We start from the raw sequence: 19,669 nt of genomic DNA, 5'->3' as shown, positions 1-19,669 counted from the left end.
TTATAGTCAGTTTGGCTCAAATAAACTTGCATAAAAATCCTCTCCAGGTTTGTAAATTCTTACATGGATATTTACTTGGCATAGTACAGCAGGATTCTGAAGCCCACCCAGAATCACCCTGAGGACCTGGACCCAGTGCTAGGTACAAGCAAGGATCATTGTGTCGACCAACTTCCTTTGCATTGAGTGAACTTGGTGAATTTCTCTTGAAATCCCTGGACATTTTAAGTAGCAGACCATGACTTTGAACTATTCTTAGAAAATTCTAAACTCAGGGAGAGGAAAAAAATGGGTTGATGCTTTTAAGTTTGGCTTATTTGGATTGCTTATTTTGAGTCTGAACAAAATCTGCTGGTTAAATAAGACTGAACTCTAGCTCTGAAAGATAAAAGACACTTGCTTCCCCAACCCAAATAGCCAATAGGGTGACAATATTCTTTCACATCCCCGAATCCAGAGTAGCAGAGATATGGACCAGGAATCATCCAGGAGGTAGTGCAGTCACCAGGATTTCAAAGCCTGCAAAAGCCCTGGGGACAAGGGCAGGAAACCCTGAAATGGGTGCACCTTGAGGGACCCGTACCTTGGAAAGCATTGATTTTGGCAATTTCCAGTGAGCTCTTGCTTTCCCTTTTTTGGGTATTCTTAGGTGACTAAGAATCTTTGTGGAATTGCCTGAGAAAAATTTCCTGTAGGGTGTAAAGCATTCCTATAGGAATATCCACTGCCTCTGGAGACATGCACTTAACAGCTGATTTTTCCTAGAAACTTGTTCAGACTCTACAGATCTCAAAATTAACAAGGGAAATTGTGCCTCCGAGGCCAGCAAGCCATGTGACAGCCTTCTATTAATACTAAGATGGCTGAAATGAGAATTCTGATACTTCTGTGTGCAGTTAGAAAAAGCCAACTATTAAAAAAAGCAATCAGTGGAAAACATGTTTCTTGAAGCTTCAAAAAAAGGATTTAGACATCAGAGAAATGCAAATAAAAACCACAATGAGATATCACCTCACCCCAGTCAGAATGGCTATCATCAACAAGACAAATAATAACAAGTGTTGGAGAGGCTGTGGAGAAAAAGGAACCCTCATACACTGTTGGTGGGAATGCAGACTGGTGCAGCCGCTATGGAAGGCAGTGTGGAGGTTCCTCAAAAAATTACAAATAGAATTACCATATGACCCAGCAATCCCTCTCCTGGGTATCTACCCAAAGAATTTGAAATCATTTATACATAAAGACACGTGTGCTCCAATGTTCATGGCAGCTTTGTTTACAGTGGCCAAGACATGGAAACAACCAAAATGTCCTTCGATAGATGAATGGATAAAGAAGTTGTGGTATATGTACACAATGGAATACTATTCAGCGTTAAGGAAAGATGATATAGGAACATTTGTGGCAACATGGATGGATCTTGAGAGTATAATGCTAAGCGAAATAAGTCAGACAGAAAAAGCAGAGAACCCTATTTCACTGATATGTGGTATATAAACCAAAAACAAGACAAACAAATGAGAAACAAAAACTCATAGACACAGACAATAGCTTAGTGGTTACCAGAGGGTAAGGGTGTGGGGGGTGGGAGATGAGGGTAAAGGGGATCAAATATATGGTGATGGAAGAACTGACCCTGGGTGGTGAACACACAATGGGATTTATAGATGATGTAATACAGAATTGTACACCTGAAATCTATGTAATTTCATTAACAATTGTCACCCCTATAAATAAATTTTAAAAAAAGGATTTAGATAAATAGATCAACCCATGATGTCATTTAGGTGTCAACCCAATTCTTTTGAGTTATTAAAAATGGCTAGCTTAATAAAAGGGGTAAGGTCATTTGGAACCTGACTTGTAAGAACAAATGTAAATACCTCCCTGGCAAAATTTGGATCCAATTGTTCTTTTATAAACTAGTTCAGTTTTTCATGGCTGAAAGATCTCTGTATCCGTGTGGCTGTATTTGCATGTTGTATATGTGAGATAATTTTCTACCTGTGGACAGTATTGTAAAAATTAAAGGCAAGAGCTTGTAAGAATTAGGTATTCTAAAATTCTTATACAGAAACTACCTCAAATGCTTTTCAAGTCCACATTACCTAAAATTAATCCTTAAATAAAATCTAGCTTGTGCTTCTGAACTGGCATACACATCTATGTGCTGGGAGGATGGTGCGCCCTAACTCCATGGGAACAGAAGCTTCTGTACTCTGGACCCTTCTGGATCTCACTCTGTATCTCTTCATCTGACTGTTTATTAGTATCCTTTGTAATAAAGCAGTAAATGTACCCCAAAAAATTTTAAAAAGCTAGTTTAAGTTTGTTGGTTTAAATAAAATGAACATGTCTATTTTGCCTAGGTTTTACAAAAATAAGTCCATGTTAATAATCAACTTTTCATGTATGTGAAAAATATTTCTAGATGTTGTAAAATGTCCAAGCTAAAGAATGCTGATTACTTCTTAGTTTTCACTAGACATGGAGGTTTTAAGGGTTTAAAAAAAAAAATCTCAAAATATGTAGAAATAACTTTGCAGCGTTTCAGAAGATCCCCTGGAGCACCTCAAAAGATTTGAAATTCCATGGGATGCATTGTAAAATAAAATGATGAAAAACTTTTAGAGTCTGTTGTATGGATAAACAATGGTTGTAAACTAAACAAAGAACTATGGGAAACCCAAGATGGCCACCTGGTTTTTCCCTGCTCCCTGGCTCCCCATTTTCTTGGATTTCTTCAGGCATCACAGTGCATTTAAGCTAAGGACCTTATGAGCTGACATTGAAAGGAGACATCTTAAACACTATTGCCAAGTTTTGATAGTTCAAGAAAATGACAAGTTGGTAACTGCTTCCTTTCACAGTGAGCTCCCGAGGGGGGGGGGACTTTAAAGATCAATAACTGCCATCTGGAGATTTTACTGAAAAGGACAAGACACTCTCCAACCTCATTGGAAGGGACTTTATCAAGTGCCCAACCACAAATGAACATCTGCTCCCATCTACAGACATCAAAGACTCCTTGAGGATAAGAAGCTGCCAACACCAGAGGTAGACAACTATCCCAAGAAATCAACAAGGCCTGTATACCGATGTATTGACACTAACTCAGAATCCATTTTGTATGATTGTCTTTACCTGTCTGCTAATGACATCAATCATAAGTTATACTTGTTCCTTGGGTTTTTCTATATAGTGCAACTGTTTATGATTACTGAACATTATAACTGTTAATACTTTCATGGCTTACGTAAATGTTATACTAGATGCCAAATACAGAAAGATGAGACAGAAGGCAAAACTCTGATCATAGTTCATAGATTAAGTGATGAAATCCTTCTAGGGTCTATTGTATGGATAAACAATGGTTGTAAATTAAACAAAGAACTATGGGAAACCCAAGATGGCCACCTGGTTTTTCCCTGCTCTCTGGCTCCCCATAGAAATGATCAATTGTTTTTTCACAATGAAGGCCGTAAGACTTGACTGCCTTCCACTCACTTGGTCTTCCTAGTTTAGGAAAATTCAGTCTCAGATCCCATGGCTCCAGTACTGCCCCATCCCCAGTGATCAACACAACATCAAAACCAAGATTTCCTAGGAATGAACCTTCCTAGAGCTGTGAGACCACACTATACGACCAAAAGGTTGGTCATCAATGCATCCTTCAGAATGATTTCTGACCAAAACAGGAACTGTGGATGAAGAATAGGATTCTACAGCAAGTAACCTCACAGGGTTCTGCAGAGCATTTGAGATCTTGCTCCCCGGCATAAGGTGTCAGTTTGGCTCAAATAAACCCCTAAAAATAAAAAAATTAGATGGAATTCTCAATTAAAATATTGGTATCAAGTAAGGTTCCTGCCTCCCATTAAGGAGACTTCACTTCCCAGAGAAAATATCTCACGCTCTGCCATGATTAGAAAACCAGGTATCTAACTTCCTAGCCCTAGAATTGCTACATGCTAAGGACAGCATGTGTCATGACTTTAACACTTAAAAAATCAAAATAAGTCAAGTGCAATAGCTGCAATCTTCCTAGGCAAATCTTTCAAGGAACTATATATAAATGTTCATTTTGGAAGACACCCCCCCTACCTTGCCTGTATCTTCAACAGAAATGTGACTATTTCTAACAAGAAAACCAACTTTTCTTCCTTATATGGTTTTTTTAGTGATATTCAAGATTTATAAAGAACTTCAAAACCATGGAAGTGCATTATATCACTCAATATAACATAGTTTTGCTGAACCAGTGGAATTATGTTCTACATTCCCTTCATGTAACAAGTTTATGAACACAAAACGATGGATAATAAATGCTAAACGCATTGAGTGAAAGGACACCAAGAGAGTACATTTTCAAGGGAAATGTGTATCACTACAATGAAAAAAAATGAGATTACCTTAAATGATCAAGTTCTGTATCAAAGTAGAACTGATATAATGCAATATTACACTTTTAAAACATTCTTGCCCAAACAAATTTAAGCTGAACCCAACAATCAAGCCCCTAGACCAGTAAATACAGGGGATAGAAACAAATTAGGTATCATGAAGGAAAAAAAAAAAAGACACATGGAAAAAAAACAAGGTCAGTAAATATATGACATTCAAGAAAATTGCTGGGCATCCCAGTTTCGGGTACTCCTCGCATACGAGTTGTACTTTCACTTTAATAAAAATCTTCGCTCCTCTAAAAGGCAGTCATGTTGCGGGCTGCGCTGCCCTCGCTCCTGCTGCTGCTCCTGGGCTTTGTCCCCGCCACTGCCACAGACTGTCCTTCCTCCACCTGGGTTCAGCTCCAAGACAGTTATCTTTTTCTTCAAGAAACCATCAAAGTAGAAAGCATAGAGGATGTGAGAAGTCAGAGTACTGACCATGACAGGAGGTGATAGCAGCTGGAGCTATCAGTTTTTAAAAATGGAGATATGACTCAGAGAACCCTGACTTTGGATTAAAGTATTATTACATATTTTAAAGGAACAGACATAAGCATACATAATGAAGAAAATTCTTTTATACTGGATACTTTGAAAAAGCAATGGAAAGGTCCAGATGATATCCTACTATGTACGTTTTTTGACACAGGATGAGTTTCAAGTCGTTTGGTAAGTCAAATATGACATTTGATAAGTGGGCAGACCAAGATGGTGAGGAAGATCTAGTTGACACCTGTGCCTTTCTGCACACCACAACTAGCGAATAGGAAAAATGAAATTGTGAAGTTCCCTCTGTGCAAGAAACCCTTTGTAAAGCGGCTATCCCATATGAAAAGAAGTATTTATCAGAATATTGGAAGCTAATACAACATTGTAATACTAAGTGGTGCTAAGGAACTACAAGAATTCTATAAAGGACAAGCCACCATCTCTGTCATTTAGCATTTAATATAAAAAAAACTATTAAAAATTAAACATACACCAAAAAAACAAAAAACTGTTTTCTTAAAAAAAAAAATGAAGATTATGATATGGGAAAAGTGGGGAACTGTTGGGAGATTAATAGAGACTAAAGAAAGTTAATCAAATGCAATTTATAAACCCTAACAGGACCTGGTTTAGAAAGACTTTCTGATCCACTCATTTAAGTCATTGATAAAGATGCTTCAAGAGGCTAAGGAGAAATAACTATTCTAGAAGTACGCGAAAATGCAGCAAAACTTAACAGAAATGCAAGAGCAAGATACAGTTTTGTTCTTTAGACAATGCAAAATACATTTTACTACCTCCACCGGTCTTTCCTTCACCCTCTCAACCCACGTAAGTGAAATCTTTGACCTTTTATCTAGCTTATAGGGATGGGAAACTCAGCAGATATTAGAGAAACACAGGGAGTGGTTTTTTCCTAGTCCATATCTCCTGGAGGAAGATAACCTATTGGCTCCTAGCAATGATTTCCCTGCAAAACACATTTTCACATTGCACTTGCTCAGTCACCAAGGTCAATGGAAATAAAAGCTATCTTATGAAAGAACACTTTGTGGTCAGCTGAGCAGGTCCTTAATTATGTGTGTCAAAGGGTCTCGAAACAAAAGGCTACAAGGTACTACAAACACAGCCTAAAGAATAGTATGAAGCAAAGGAGTTCTAAATATCTCATTTGCTATGTTTTATGCTTTTATATGATTGATGCCAGAGACCTTGGGGGGAAACCCAACGTTCATGCACCACCACCCCCAACTCTGAATTTAATTGCATTTAACAGTGATGCTTTTGAAAATAGGCCTTATTATGCTGTTTCATACTGTGGTAGAAACTAAAATTATCAACATATTTAACATGCTTAATTAACATCTGAGATAGTTTGCTCAGTAAAAAGGTAAAATGAAAAAGAAACATGTAAGCCTGTATTCATAAATAAATAAACCTGCCATGACTTCACTTTCTTGCCTGCTTTAGACTATTAATTTGACAAAGTTGGAATTGACACAGCACAGATGATATATACCATCACAAATTGCCCTACATGGAGGATGAAAAATCCACAAACATCCAAGGTGAAGAATCAAATGGAATTGTTAAGAGAAAAATACAAGTCTGGAAAACACATGCCACTAACTGTATTTAGAACAAAAAAGAATAGAAGGCATAGGGTGAAAAGACATTTGAAGCTCTAGGTTTTCATTTACTCCATCAAGCAAATTAAACTTCTAGTAACTCATCTATCAAGTGAATTCATTAAATGAGAAGATTTCTAAGGTTGATCTCAACTCTAGATCAGATACTAGGAAAAAAAGGAAGCCAACATTTCAGATTCTTGTGAAGCCCAGGAAAAATGTAAATACTAAAATATAGCAATAGTTTTAAAACTGTTCAGAATGAACATAGAACAAAAGGGCATCATTATAATGGATTAGGAAGAGAAATTTCTACATCCCTGCAAAACAACTGATTCTGAAGTAGCTAAAGCCTATGCTTCCTGATAACCCCTAATTTTCATTACTGAAGACATGACTGAGTTAATACAAAAAGCCCGAACGGTCAGTACTGCACATCCCCCTCTTTAATATGGCATTTTGCATTATGCACATCAATGAAAATTTGAAACAAACAAAAAGAACTTTAGTCAAACTCCCCTTCCTCCTCCAGCTTTATTTGATAGTTTAAAATTACATTTCTATTTTCTAGGACTTCAGTTGCTTTTTCCATCTGACTTTTAAAAACTGATTACAGCAAATGAAACAGTTGTCTAAGTGATATAGTATACAAAAATAACATCTTGATTTCTGTGAAAATGCATTTCTCTGCAGTTCCTGAATAGCTCCAAATTATGCTAACTCTGAGCATACATATTTACTCTGGGTTTTAGATTTAGTCTTTGAAAAAAAATGTGTTCTAAACCTTTGCCATTACCACCACCTGCATATCCAACATCAATGCTGTGAAGTTGTTCTTGTTTAGGCTTTTATTCCAATTTTTCTTGCACAGATATTAATGTACGCATGTTTGTCTTTTTATTTTGTTTACTCCCACTCAACTGCATGTTCTATGTAGGGCCTGATACAAATGTTACTTGATGTTATTTAATAGCTACTGAGGTCAGACAATCCAAGGCCATCATTATGCTAAAATTAAAGTTATTTATGGAAGCTCACAGATACTTCCAGAATTGGTTCTTACCTCCTACATGGGAACATATTTAAGAAACCCAGAATGGGCTTACTGTTCTGACTCAACTCTTCCCATTCATCAATCCCTATTCACCAGTGGCATGGAAAGGGGGTTCTTTAACAAAGCATTATACATAACACCTCTACCAAACTAAACATAAACTTTTTTTTGTAGTTAAATGCAGAAAGTCGATATTTTTCCACCCCTTTCCTCCTTTTACACAGCAAGTAAAGCTCACTGGCCTGGGAGTAGCCTCTATCTGCCAACCTTTGGCCAGTGAAGAGGATTCAGAGAAAATAATACAACCATCAATCAGAAAAAGGAGGGGCGACAAAGGAAAATAATTAAGCTGTGGCCTCAATTGTGCATTCCCGTGCAAGGTGCCCTGACTCGCCACAGCGGTAACAGTTGACTTCACTTGTCTTGCTGCAGTTGATGGCTACATGACCAGTTTCACCACACCTAAAAAAAAAAAAAATTAAAATTGTTTTCACAATGGTGCTCAGAAAATGTAAAACTGTACGATAGCAATAGTCATTGCGGGGGGGGGGGGGTGGAGATAGCAATGACAAGTGAAATCAATACATTTTTGTTTTCAAGACAGTAAGTCTTATAACCCCTAACCTAAGAGCAAGAAGGAGGAATCAGGTAACAAAGTAACTAAATTGTGCAGCAAAGCCACAAAATTAAAATTTTCACCATACAGTATCAACCAACATCAAAACCAAAATACAGGGGCAGCCAGATGGCTCAGTTGGTTAGAGCGGAGCTCTGAACAAGGTTGCCAGTTCAATTCCCACATGGGCCAGTGAGCTGCGCCCTCCACAACTAGATTAAAGACAACGAGCTGCCGGTTCAATTCCCGCATGCGATGGTGGGTTGTGCCCCCTGCAACTAAAGATTGAAAATGGCAACTGGACTTGGAGCCGAGTTGCGCCGTCTACAACTAGATTGAAGAACAATGACTTGGAGCTGATCGGCCCTGGAGAAACACTGTTCCCCAATATTTCGCAATAAAATTTAAAAAAAATATATGGACCAAGATGTTATATCTTTATGCAAAGTAATCCCTAAGATTTCACAAGTACACACATATCAAAACTTATAATCTGGTCACAGCCAGGTTTCACTGAATGTACTAATCCACAAGGTCCTTCCATTTATAAATAATTCATCTCTAAAAGAATCTCTGCAATGAACATTCCTCCAGCAACATTCTAACAACTTACCTATAGCACTTCACCTTGGTGCAGTCTTTTTGAATGTGCCCAAATTCTCCACAAGAATAGCACTTCTGCTCGTCCGCATGGTCACAGTCACGAGCCAGATGGCCTGGTTTGCCACAGTTGTAGCAGCATTGCTCTCGCTCTCTCTTGGGTTCCTTGCAGTCCTTGGCAATGTGTCCACCTCTACCGCAGTTATAGCAGGCTTCAACAATAAGAAAAAGAAGCAGACCAAGACTATAAAATCTTTACAAAATGTTGCTATGTTTTAAACCATGTAATACAAAACCTCAAAGGTGGAAAATCTTTACCAATGTTATATGCATGCTCACCTCCTCCAAGTTGTAGAACCACATGAAAAGTGTTAAATACTTACCATCCTCCTGAAGATCACAATCCTTGGCAAGATGACCAGACTCACCACAGCGGTAACAGATGTCTGGAAGAGATGAGGTAACAAACTGGAAACCTATTTTTGGCAGAAACAAAAATAATTTGGCTAATTAGACCAGTCTTGATACTAATGAATACTCAACTACTTCAAAATTTTTAATTCGATAAAAATACCTCTATCCGAGGTAAAACCACCTCTGCCACGGCTTCTCATTCCACGACCACGACCTCCACCAGTAGGGCATTCCCGGGCCCAGTGGCCAGATCGTCCACACTTGAAGCACTCATTGCTGCTCATGGCTGCAGTTAGAGCTTTGAAATATTAAAAAGACAACATTTAACCACTTGAAATTACTTCTAGTTTTTATTCCCTTTAATGTAGTCTTAGACAATTAGACAATTAAAAATGAAAAAATTGTAAAACGTTTTTTTCATACAATTTTTTAAATCATTACAATTGTTAAGATTATGCATATATAAATACACAAATGTTGATTCAGTTATTGATGGGGGTTACAAAATTTACAGGGTGTCAATGAACACAATTAGTAATACCTCATTCCAGGTCCAACTTCATGGACACATTTCCATGTTTATAAATCAGTAAACTTTATTTTGGGCAACCAGAAGTCATTTACTGGTCAGAAAATTGGAATAACCCTAATCAGTGTTATAGTACAGTACGGATTCTGTGAGGGGTAGGTGAAGAAAGTAATTTCTCTTTGTAACCTTAGCACCTAACACAGTGCCTACTTATACTGTAGCACTTGCTTGCTGAATGAGTCTTCAGTGCACATATGGCAATAAAAATGCAGAATATAAATTTTATCTTTAGAGGACGCCGTGTTAAAAATACAGAAAAATGACAGATATATCAATGTGCTAATACCACCTAAAACACTGGGATCATTTATATTTTTTCTTCTATTCTCTTTTCAAAATTTTCTGTAATTTTACATTTAAAACAAGGCTATTGGAATTTCATAATAGAATCCTTTATTGGGTATTTTTTCCAAAAAAAAGCAAAACTCCTAAAGCAAATGGATTTTATACTTTTTACGTAACAATCAAAAAATAAAAGGACTATTCCTGGAATGTTATGTTATATGTTATGCTGCAGAACAAACTCCTACTGAAGTAGTTTTTTTAAAAAAAGCACGGGCTAAAAACATTGTAACCTTTATACTGCTGAACTTCCATATCCAAACATTTTTGCCCTCAATTCCAGTGTCAAGCAATGGTACACAAAGTTTTTTAAATACCTTCTCAGAGCCAAGCATAAGCACCATGGTCTAGCAAAACATACTGTTCCAAGATAGTGGAATCACTTAAACCAACCACAGCACCAAAACTCAGACCATGGTGCAGTCCATGGTTCATCAAGTTTAAAGAAATCTAGTGACCAAAGATTAAGCTAAAGTTTAGTTTCAAAAGCTTCCATTGCCAAATATTCAAAAAAAATTCAATACTTATCCTAACTGTTCTGCAATTGGATTCAGGATACATTTTCAGTGGAATCTTTCTACCAACTCAAGCCACTTGCCATATAAATATAATACAAAGGGGGGGGGTCACCTGTATTGGATGCTTGTAGTTAGTGGTTTCAGATATATAATGCACATTTCTAGACTGCAGAACCTGCCAGTAAAGATTAAAAATGTATTTTTGAAAAATTTGAGCTTATGTTTGCTTTCTTACACTGGTGTTAGCATTCTAAACCATATGAAGTGCTGGTTTCCACCAGAAAGAACAGTCAGGATGAAAAAAATGAATGCCACATAAAATGATCACAGAAAAAAGCTGATTATGGTACCTCATCCTCCCCTCATTCCCATTTTCTTCATTTGCATCTTCTCCAATTTATAGTCAGACCAATTGAGCACATTTAACTATTGCTCTCGATGAGTTCTTTACACAGAAACGATCACTTCCTTATTCAAGGTAACCTAGGCAATTTGAAAAGTCCTGAGTATTTTAAAATTTAATATTTAAACAAGATAGTATCTTTTAGAAAATGACAGTCCAATATTCAACATACATTTCTAAAGCGAAAGAAACAAGTCCAATCTTCCCTTTAGATTGCTGCTTTAAATTAAAGACCTCTTGTTTATTTCATAATAGTAAAGTACGAAGGAAATGTTATAATGAATCATCAGATGTTTATCAGCAGAATAAAGTCAGCAGTTAAAATTTTAGGTTTACTTTCAGCACAGAAATACTAGTTTAAGAAATTCAGCTACTCAAGAACTGATTTAACCTATGTGTAGATTTTTCACGAATTGTTTCTTTCTCCATTGTCTTATCTCTATTCATGGGACCCAGATCTAAAGTGAATAAGGGAAAAAGAAATGACAGGAAAAGTGCTATTCCTGTAAAGAAGTCAATTAGCTAAAATAACATTTTTAGATTAAACATTACGCTCAACTTCCTCCTACCCTAATTCCTAACTGACAGTTGGTTAAAATGTGATTACTTCTGTAGGAATTACAAATTCAGGGAAAGCAGTATTTCTCCACTTAAACCGCAATTAAACTATTCTGCAAAACAGACATGCAGTTTAGTGGCAAAGGCAGAACTGTATAAATTGAAACTAGCTTTAGATGTTTGTTTTGCCATGTACAAATTTTAGTCTCACCACATAATTTTGCTTACTGAAGTAAATTAAGGTTTTAGAAAAACACCACTAAATCTAAAAGGGACAGGAAACATTAATTTCATTAACATCCCAAAGACCCATCATCAGTGGGGCACCTATGTTTTAAAGGTCATCCCCAGTGAGCTCAGGTAGTGTGTAGATTGCATAATATGCTCTCCCTGCCTCTTTGGTCAAGCCAATCAATCTCAGCTGATCTATATTTTCACTGAGTCCCTTATGATAGATTTGTCTTTTTAGTAAAATGAACCAACTGATTCCCACTATTTTTTAGAGGCATTCTACTTATCCTAGGAGGAAGGTCCCATCATAACAGTCATATACAAATGTATGAGTATTTAGCTAAAAGGTCTTTTAAGAATTTCATTCTACTGTACAGGCAGTAAGGTAAGATAGAACTGAGACTTAAGCTCCATGATTCTCACCGCCTATGACTAATCTTGCCTGGAATTTTGCTGTACTCTCCTGCCTCCGCCCTCTCCACCTGTTACAACCTTTTCCAACCTTGAAGGGCCAACTCAAATGCCAATTCTATAAAAGAATCTGACCACATCTCCCAGCCTGGAACTGTTCATCCTATTAAGACACAAAACACTTTGTTTACATTCTGATGGCACTACCATATTTGCCTTTTACCATATTCCTTGAGGGCAGAGACCAAGGAATACACCTTTGAATCATCCCAACACCCCATATGATTCTTTTAGTGGTAGTTATATAACTCAGTATTTGAACTGCTTGGGGGGGGTACCTAATAGTCATTTGCTGAATGAAACTGTTTCTTGTACATACCCAAGCCAATCTAATCAAGTACTGACAATAAAACACCTAAATTATTACCATTACAAGAGTTACTCCACCATTAAAGTAACAATCTATTTTAATTATATACTCGTTAAGGACCCACTACAATCACTAAATTCAATAAAATTTCAGAATATCTAATAAAATCTCCCCATGTAACCAAGAAATTTTCCACTCCAAGTCATCAAAAAAGTCAGCAGCCAAACCAGGACCCCTAACTTGCCACCTAGGCACTTCCTATTGCTCCAAGAATTCATGATCAACTAGACCTTAGTAATATTTTATGGAATGCTACAAAACATACATACATGCTAACTTAAAAAACAAAATACTGTATTTTCAATATTGCCAGGCAGTAGGAAAGCATATATTTTCTTCCTTTTGCTGCTATAAACCATTTCATCCATATATAGGAAAAAATTTTTGGAACCATAGATAACCCTGGGTTAACCATTTCCCCAGCTTAACTATTTGTTGTGTTACCTCAGATACTTGACCATTCTCCTGTCCTTATTTGGAAAGGGAAGACGGTCTGTGATGAGAATTACTGCCAGGTGCCTGGTGCTTAATAGATGCTCAATTTTAAAAACCGCCAAGTTTATGTACTCTGCTTAGCTTCCCCAATTAAGTTAGACTGCTTAAAGGTAGAGATAGAACTCAGTTCAATGTCTACATACCGTGTTTCCCCAAAAATAAGACCTAGCCAGACCATCAGCTCTCTAATGCGTCTTTTGGAGAAAAAATTAATATAAGACTCAGTCTTATTTTAATATAAGACCCAGTCTAGATATATAAGACCCGGCTAGGTCTTATTTTAGGGCAAACAGGGTAGGAAGTTTTAAAGTCAGGATTTCAACAGTCTAGGTCTAAGTCCTCTGCAAAGACTTTTGTTAGGGTTAAGTGGTAATAAAGTACATTAAAATGCTATTATCAGAAGAGTACACAAATTCACTCCCTACTTCAATATTATGCAGGGTATTACTACAATATACTAGCACATGACTGTATAAATTTGAATTTTAATGCAAAAAATATCTGTTCTATATTTCTCTTTAGATAAATCAAAATAAAACTAGGACTCATAACTTTTTAAAAATCCATAGCCATAAATGAATTTATTCACAGTATGCCATCAGTTTTCCTGAATTTTAAGCCACGACAAATTTTCTTAACCTTCTTCAAGGCATAAGAGTATCACCACAGATCCCAAAGTCTGGCAATCTGATTTAACAAGTTGATACCCTCATTTGTAATTATGGAGCCACTCCAGGTGATTATTGCACTTTTCTCATACTCCCGATTAATAGAATCCATTGACTTACAACTTGAATTTTGGTGGCCACAAGCTCTCATTTTATTATTCCATCAGTTTTACAACATGAAAATGGTAGTTTACTGGAATCTCTCAATAGCATGCCCTTACTGCAGTAGCATCTAACACTGCCAGGAGTTCTATTAAATCAGACAGTAAGTAAAGAGTGTTCTTCACATAGCAGGCTAGGATGCCTTGGCATCATTCTTCTGGCTCTCCATTTACCATTTACTGTCAGGAGGCTGGCAAGAGGAAAGAAGCCAACTTTAAAAAAAAAAAAAAAAAACAGGAGGGAAAAAAAAAAAAAAAACTCCTGCAGGAAAAAAGCAAAAATCTCTTGTGGTCGTGGTCAGCCAACAGACCAATCTTTCCAATTACAGGCATACCTCAGAAATACTGAGGGTTCAGTTCTAGACCACCACAATGAAGCAAGTTATAATCTTTTTGCTGGTGGGCCTTCCCTTCAATTTGCAAAAAAACACATCTATGAAGCATGATAAAGCAAAGCACAATAAAATGAGGTATGCCTGGTGTCAAATTGTGGTGGCAGTGCTTTTAAGCATGGATCTGGTACCTTACCATGTTATGCACAACATTTTTACTAGATTTTAAAAGAATCCAAATAGTTATAAAACCATACTACAAAACCATTCATAATACCTTAAAAAGGTATCACTCTGCCTGTGCCAGATGTTCAAATGCTGGTGTAATAATTGACTCTTGGTCTTCCACCAATTTGCCTCAAAATATTTTAGAGACTGCATATTTGTTTGAAATACATTACCTCTCTGGTCATCAATATGAAAAGGAATGTGGACCTTTGGTTGCTAAGAAAAAGTTACCCAGGTTTTCTAATGTGACATATGTAGAAAAGTATACAAACATATACTGTTAGCTATTTAAAAAATACTGTTGCCAAAAGTTGCAGTTTGGAAAGAAAATTAAACCTTTAATCCAGCCCTTGGGAATCTAATAAATTATTCCTTTTATATTCCAGTACGTGGAGAGAGTTCCTTGCACACAAGAATCCGGGTCACAAGCTAAAAAGAGCATGCACCTATGCATGTGGCAGTTTGTAGGTATTTGATTAAGACATGATCAGTGATTTCTTTTTTTTGAAGCATTTGAAAATGGCTGCTTTGCAGGGTGGAATAAAGCCTAAGAGGTAGGAACTTCATTTCATACACTTCTTTAAAACCTCAAAATCTTATACACAATTTATGGTGCTTGAGCAAGAGTAACAAAGTTGCTAATTTAATTAATTTAAGTTTCTCACCGATGCAGAAATTAATTGGTTATGTTTCTCTCTAAAACTAGGTCAAACAATAGCAAAAAGGGAAAATCTGTTTTTAAAAACTTGAAATTTGGCGGCAAGATGAGGATGTAAATTAATCCTTCTTTACATTAAAAGGAACAAAAAATGAATCTAGACCCTTATCTGAAGTCACAATGAGCAATGTTTTTTTCTAAGACCCCCCGCCCCACACCAGATGCGACTTCCTTGGACGTGCCCTGTGGCTAAGACCATGTGGTTAACATGTGGCAACAAGCAAAAGCCTTACCAATAATAAAACCAACACGGCAAACCCAAATGTGGGTGATGATGCCTTTCTAAAATAGGTTTTCACGTTTGAAAAATCTATATGGAAACTGGGTAAGTAAATAACCTTCATGCCTCATTTTTAGATTAAACTATCTGTTTAATTAATCCAAGAAATGATGGAAAGGCTACTGCTGCTATGATTTTGGAGGTATGACAAATTCGTGTTTTTTCTGTTAATGGGATTTTTAAAAGGCCTCTCTAACTTAGTGTTGATTCATGGAAAGAGAGCCCTATCTGCCCCTCTCCGAATTGCAATGTAAGACAAGTAATTTAACACTTGAATGACGATAAAAATTCAAGAATCGGGAAGCTATCAAGTATGGAGAGTATGAATTCCAAAGACTCTCAGACCTTCCTGCGGGGTGTCCCACCACCCTAAACACAAGAGCGTCTGGAAGGACCCTTTTCTCAGCTCCTGAGAGCCCTTGGCATATGGCCCGCCAGTCCCACTGCCCCAGCACATGGCCTGCACCAGTACCCAAACCCATGCCCCTCCATCCGCACCAAGGGCCTTTTCCCACCACATGGCCTCCTTCCAATAGGTTACCGCCAAATCGACTCTCCGTCCCGCATTTCGCGACCCTCTAAGTCTCAGGGCCTCGGTCCCAAGGGCGCACGGGCCTCATCTGCTGTAAGGCTGTGGCCTGTAGTGCGGCCTTGGCCCTAGGAGAGGCTCCGACTCGAGGCACCAGCTTCCCAGGACAGAAGGCAGGGCGGGAGGATCGCCTGACTGCAGGAGGCCGGAAACCCGGGCTTGAGGCGGCAGTGGCAGCAGAGCACACCGCCTGACGCAGCAGCGGAGAAGGCCAAAGTGCGGCCGCCATCAGTCCCTCACCGCTCCCTACCATCTCCGTCCGCCTCGGCCCAGGGCCTGCAGCACAGCTCCCCCCGGCCTCCACTCCCGGTCCTCACCTTCAGTGTCTGAGCAGGCCCGAAGCGGTAGACTCGAACCGAGGCCGGCGGGAAGCGGCTCGAAGGTAGGGGCTGTTTATTTTCAGGGTCCTTGCCTGCGCCACACGCGGGTCTGCACACGGCCCTACACACGCCGCTGCACACGGCTCTCCTCCGCCTCGCCCACGCGGCCAATCAGCGCGCGGGGCGCGGACGTTCAGTCGGAGCGGCCAGCAGGGAGCGCCGCCCAGCCCGAGCGCGGCGCGGGGCGGGGCCGGAAGGCGGGGCGGGGCGGGGAGTGGCTCTCTTAAGCGCGCCGAGGCCTTTCCCGCCGTGCCCCGCGCGCATCCTTTCGTGCCTGGTGTTCCAGGCCTCGGCCTGGCACCACTTGGGCCTTTCTGGCTTATTCCGCGCTTCTCCTGACCGCGGGGAAATCTGTTTGTCCCCGACTCGGTGATCTCTCCTGGCAGCAGGCGATGAGGGTTGCCAGGGACGGGTCTCGGTGAAGTTACTGTGGTAAACGTGGGGCCGGGAAAAATTCCTGCCCCTTCTTGGGCTCTGAAAAGAGTATCTGCACTTAAATCCTTGGTTTGGTAACGCTTTTAGAGCCAGGCCCCATTTACTAATAAATCAGTTTGACCGTGAAGTCACGGAAGTGGCTGGGGCTGTAGACTACGTTTGTTTTTTCCAAGATTTGTTTTAGTTTTTGTGTGAACCAGGGCAGAGTCCAGAAGGCCTTGCTGCTTTCACGTCAGGTGAAAGAAAGGGGCCAGCCCCGAGGAGGGTGTGAAGATGGTGACAGGGTGGCTTGCATTTACACTTCACCGCCTCACAACAAACCTTGGGATACTTTTAGCACATTTATGAGTGACGTTCCCTGCAGCCTAACGTGTAATAAATAGCAAGTGCCAGAAGGGAGAGCTATTTGGCCTGGGCTATCACACTCAGGATTGGTCTTTAGGTTTGGTACTTTCCTCAAAGGAGATTATAAATGCAGTGACAGGTACTGTTAAATCAATTTCTAAAATCACATTTTCAATGTGAACTAAGAAATTACAGAATTTCATGTTCCATGTTGGAATGGCTTTTATTAAAAACATGGGGGGGAAAAAGAAGAGTTCCACTTTCTTAAGCTTTAAGAGGCCCTGAAATTACTATAGTTTCCTACAAACTTAATGTGCAGCTTGAAGTTAGTATGCAACCCATGTTCTTGGTTGGTATGTCCCAGCAATGTACTTTTCATTCCTTTAATGACTATCATATTCTTTGAAATAAAGTGCACAGATCTATTAAGATGTTAAAACTGGGATCACAGTCCTTGTTTATGACATTAGTTTTATCCAAGGCTGTGTAGACTTGAACTATTCTTTTGCCCTTAGTCTCATCTCCTTGAATCCTCTTTTGAAATCTTGTTTCTGAGGAGGCAGTATAGCAGAGTGGTTAACAGCACAGGTATGGAGTCAGGCATTAAATCTTGGTTTAAATCACTAGTGCTTACTTCCTAGTCATTGCAAAACATTTAGCAGATTGTGCTCAACGAGGGTAGTAGTTATCAAAGAGTGAATGTACTATACTAAGGACTAGTGATTTTTAAAAAACTTGTTAACTAAGACAATTTAAAGTAAAAATATTTTTAAATTCAGTATGAATAGGTCCCATTTCCAATAAAATTTAATTGCCTAGCACTTTATTGTTAATATTTATTGGAGTTAACAATAATAACACAGTATTTTGTTTTGATATAGTTTTGTTACCAAGAAGCTTACACAGCTTTATAGATTTCCCCTGACTGATTAATCTTTATAATATCTTGAGGTAAGGAGAAGTGTGTTAATCACAGACACTTTTGTAATGATTTCTGAAGCCCTAACAGTGAGTCAGTATAATGTGTCAAAAGTTCAGAAATAGGGGCGGCCAGTTAGCTTAGTTGGTTAGAGCACGGTGCTCATAACACCAAGGCTGCTGGTTCGATCCCTGCGCGGGCCACTGTGAGCTGCCTCCTCCACAACTAGATTGAAACAACTTGGAGCTGATAGGTCCTGAAAAGAAAAAAAGTTCGGAAATAGCCAAAGTAAAACCAATGAATCACTAAAGTAGTAACTGGTAAAATTTTATTGTGCATACACCAAAAAGTCTGCAAACTGGGAGCATTCAAACCAAAACACAGAATGAGGCTCAGGGGTATACCATTACAAAGCAGCTTATCCAGTGAGAAAGTAGTGTCTTTGCAGTGATAGGTAATTAGGCTAAATTAATGGCAAAACTGGTTTTGTCTACTCAAGGAAACCTCACGGCTGGTCTCTGCTTTCGATTTTAACAAATGCAAGAGGCTAGGTAGGAAGTATAGCTTGGGTGCATGCACATGGTGCCAGGAGGACAAGTTAAAATTGTCATAGGAACCATAAATTAATATTTTCTGACTTGATTTTTGTTTACCTTTCCAACCACAGTACATAAAATGTTTATGTACAAATGTTTGTTATTCAGACCCAGGGAAGGAATGTTCCTAATATTTAAAAAAAATATTGGGGTGGGTGTGAAATAGAGATACTGGACATACTGTTCTTCTATAGATTTTAAAAGACAAGTAGAAGGAATGGAAACATAATGTGTTTTTTGTTGCTTGGCTTTGGGAATAGTAACAGCTAATGGCTCTTCTCTACCTGGTATCCAGCTTTTTGTAATGACTATTATTAATAGAGGCAGACTGATCATGAGACATTCGACAGTCTCCAGAGAAGGTCTGTAAAGAAATTTAACTACAGTGACTTGTGTTGCCTGGATATGACCTTGGGTACACTTATTCACTAGAGATGTTTGAAAATTAGAAATAAAAAAGCCAACCTACTCAAAAGATAAACTGCCAACTGTATTTGAAGACAGAGGTTCCTATTTTATTTCCTTACCCTGGAAATGTGTTTTACCCCCCTTTTCCCTTCCAGTGTTCCGTCTTACCCAGGTATTGTGCTCAGCATTGCAGGGATTACAAAGATGACCAGTTAAGAAACAGACCTTGCCCTTGATCTTGTAGGATGACAAGGGCCATAAGAAAGTATTAAGTGTCCCAAGAGAGGACCAGCTAAAATGCTGCTTCAGCATGATTCAGTATTCCTTAAAATGAGTACTAGTTGAGTAGCAATACTTGCCAACTCTTAAATTCCACTAAAGAGC

At 38.6% G+C, this 19,669-nt stretch overlaps 1 protein-coding gene across 4 annotated transcripts; it reads right to left on the bottom strand.

Moving 5' to 3' along the window:
* Nucleotides 1-6,993: 6,993 nt before the first annotated feature.
* CNBP (CCHC-type zinc finger nucleic acid binding protein) lies at nucleotides 6,994-17,130 on the bottom strand. Of its 4 annotated transcripts, none has more exons than XM_081078341.1 (5): nucleotides 16,520-17,130; nucleotides 9,410-9,547; nucleotides 9,219-9,311; nucleotides 8,849-9,047; nucleotides 6,994-8,081 (listed from the first exon to the last, which is right to left on the bottom strand). In XM_081078341.1, exons 2-5 carry the CDS (start codon nucleotides 9,531-9,533, stop codon nucleotides 7,964-7,966), a joined length of 534 nt encoding a protein of 177 aa, XP_080934467.1. In that variant the 5' UTR covers nucleotides 9,534-9,547; nucleotides 16,520-17,130; the 3' UTR covers nucleotides 6,994-7,963. The 4 variants fall into 4 exon arrangements, with proteins under 4 accessions (XP_080934467.1, XP_080934466.1, XP_080934469.1 ...); XM_081078340.1 differs by having other exon boundaries at nucleotides 8,849-9,052; nucleotides 9,221-9,311; nucleotides 16,520-16,698; XM_081078343.1 differs by having other exon boundaries at nucleotides 9,431-9,547; nucleotides 16,520-16,698.
* Nucleotides 17,131-19,669: the final 2,539 nt, after the last annotated feature.

This window comes from Rhinolophus hipposideros (genome assembly GCF_964194185.1).
Source record: "Rhinolophus hipposideros genome assembly, chromosome: 17".
NCBI classification, from domain to species: domain Eukaryota; kingdom Metazoa; phylum Chordata; class Mammalia; order Chiroptera; family Rhinolophidae; genus Rhinolophus; species Rhinolophus hipposideros.
The sequence above is the reverse complement of the archived record's forward strand: the minus strand, read 5'-3'. Positions and strand labels throughout refer to the sequence as shown.

Excerpts from the sequence above, each read along its gene's own strand:
- CNBP (XM_081078340.1), bottom strand. The coding sequence starts at position 9,533 with ATGAGCAGCAATGAGTGCTTCAAGTGTGGACGATCTGGCCACTGGGCC. Across the intron at positions 9,312-9,409 it reads TGGTTTTACCTCGGATAGAG|GTTTCCAGTTTGTTACCTCA; the intron begins GTATTTTTATCG and ends TGCCAAAAATAG. Across the intron at positions 9,053-9,220 it reads GATTGTGATCTTCAGGAGGA|TGAAGCCTGCTATAACTGCG; the intron begins TGGTAAGTATTT and ends TTTTCTTATTGT.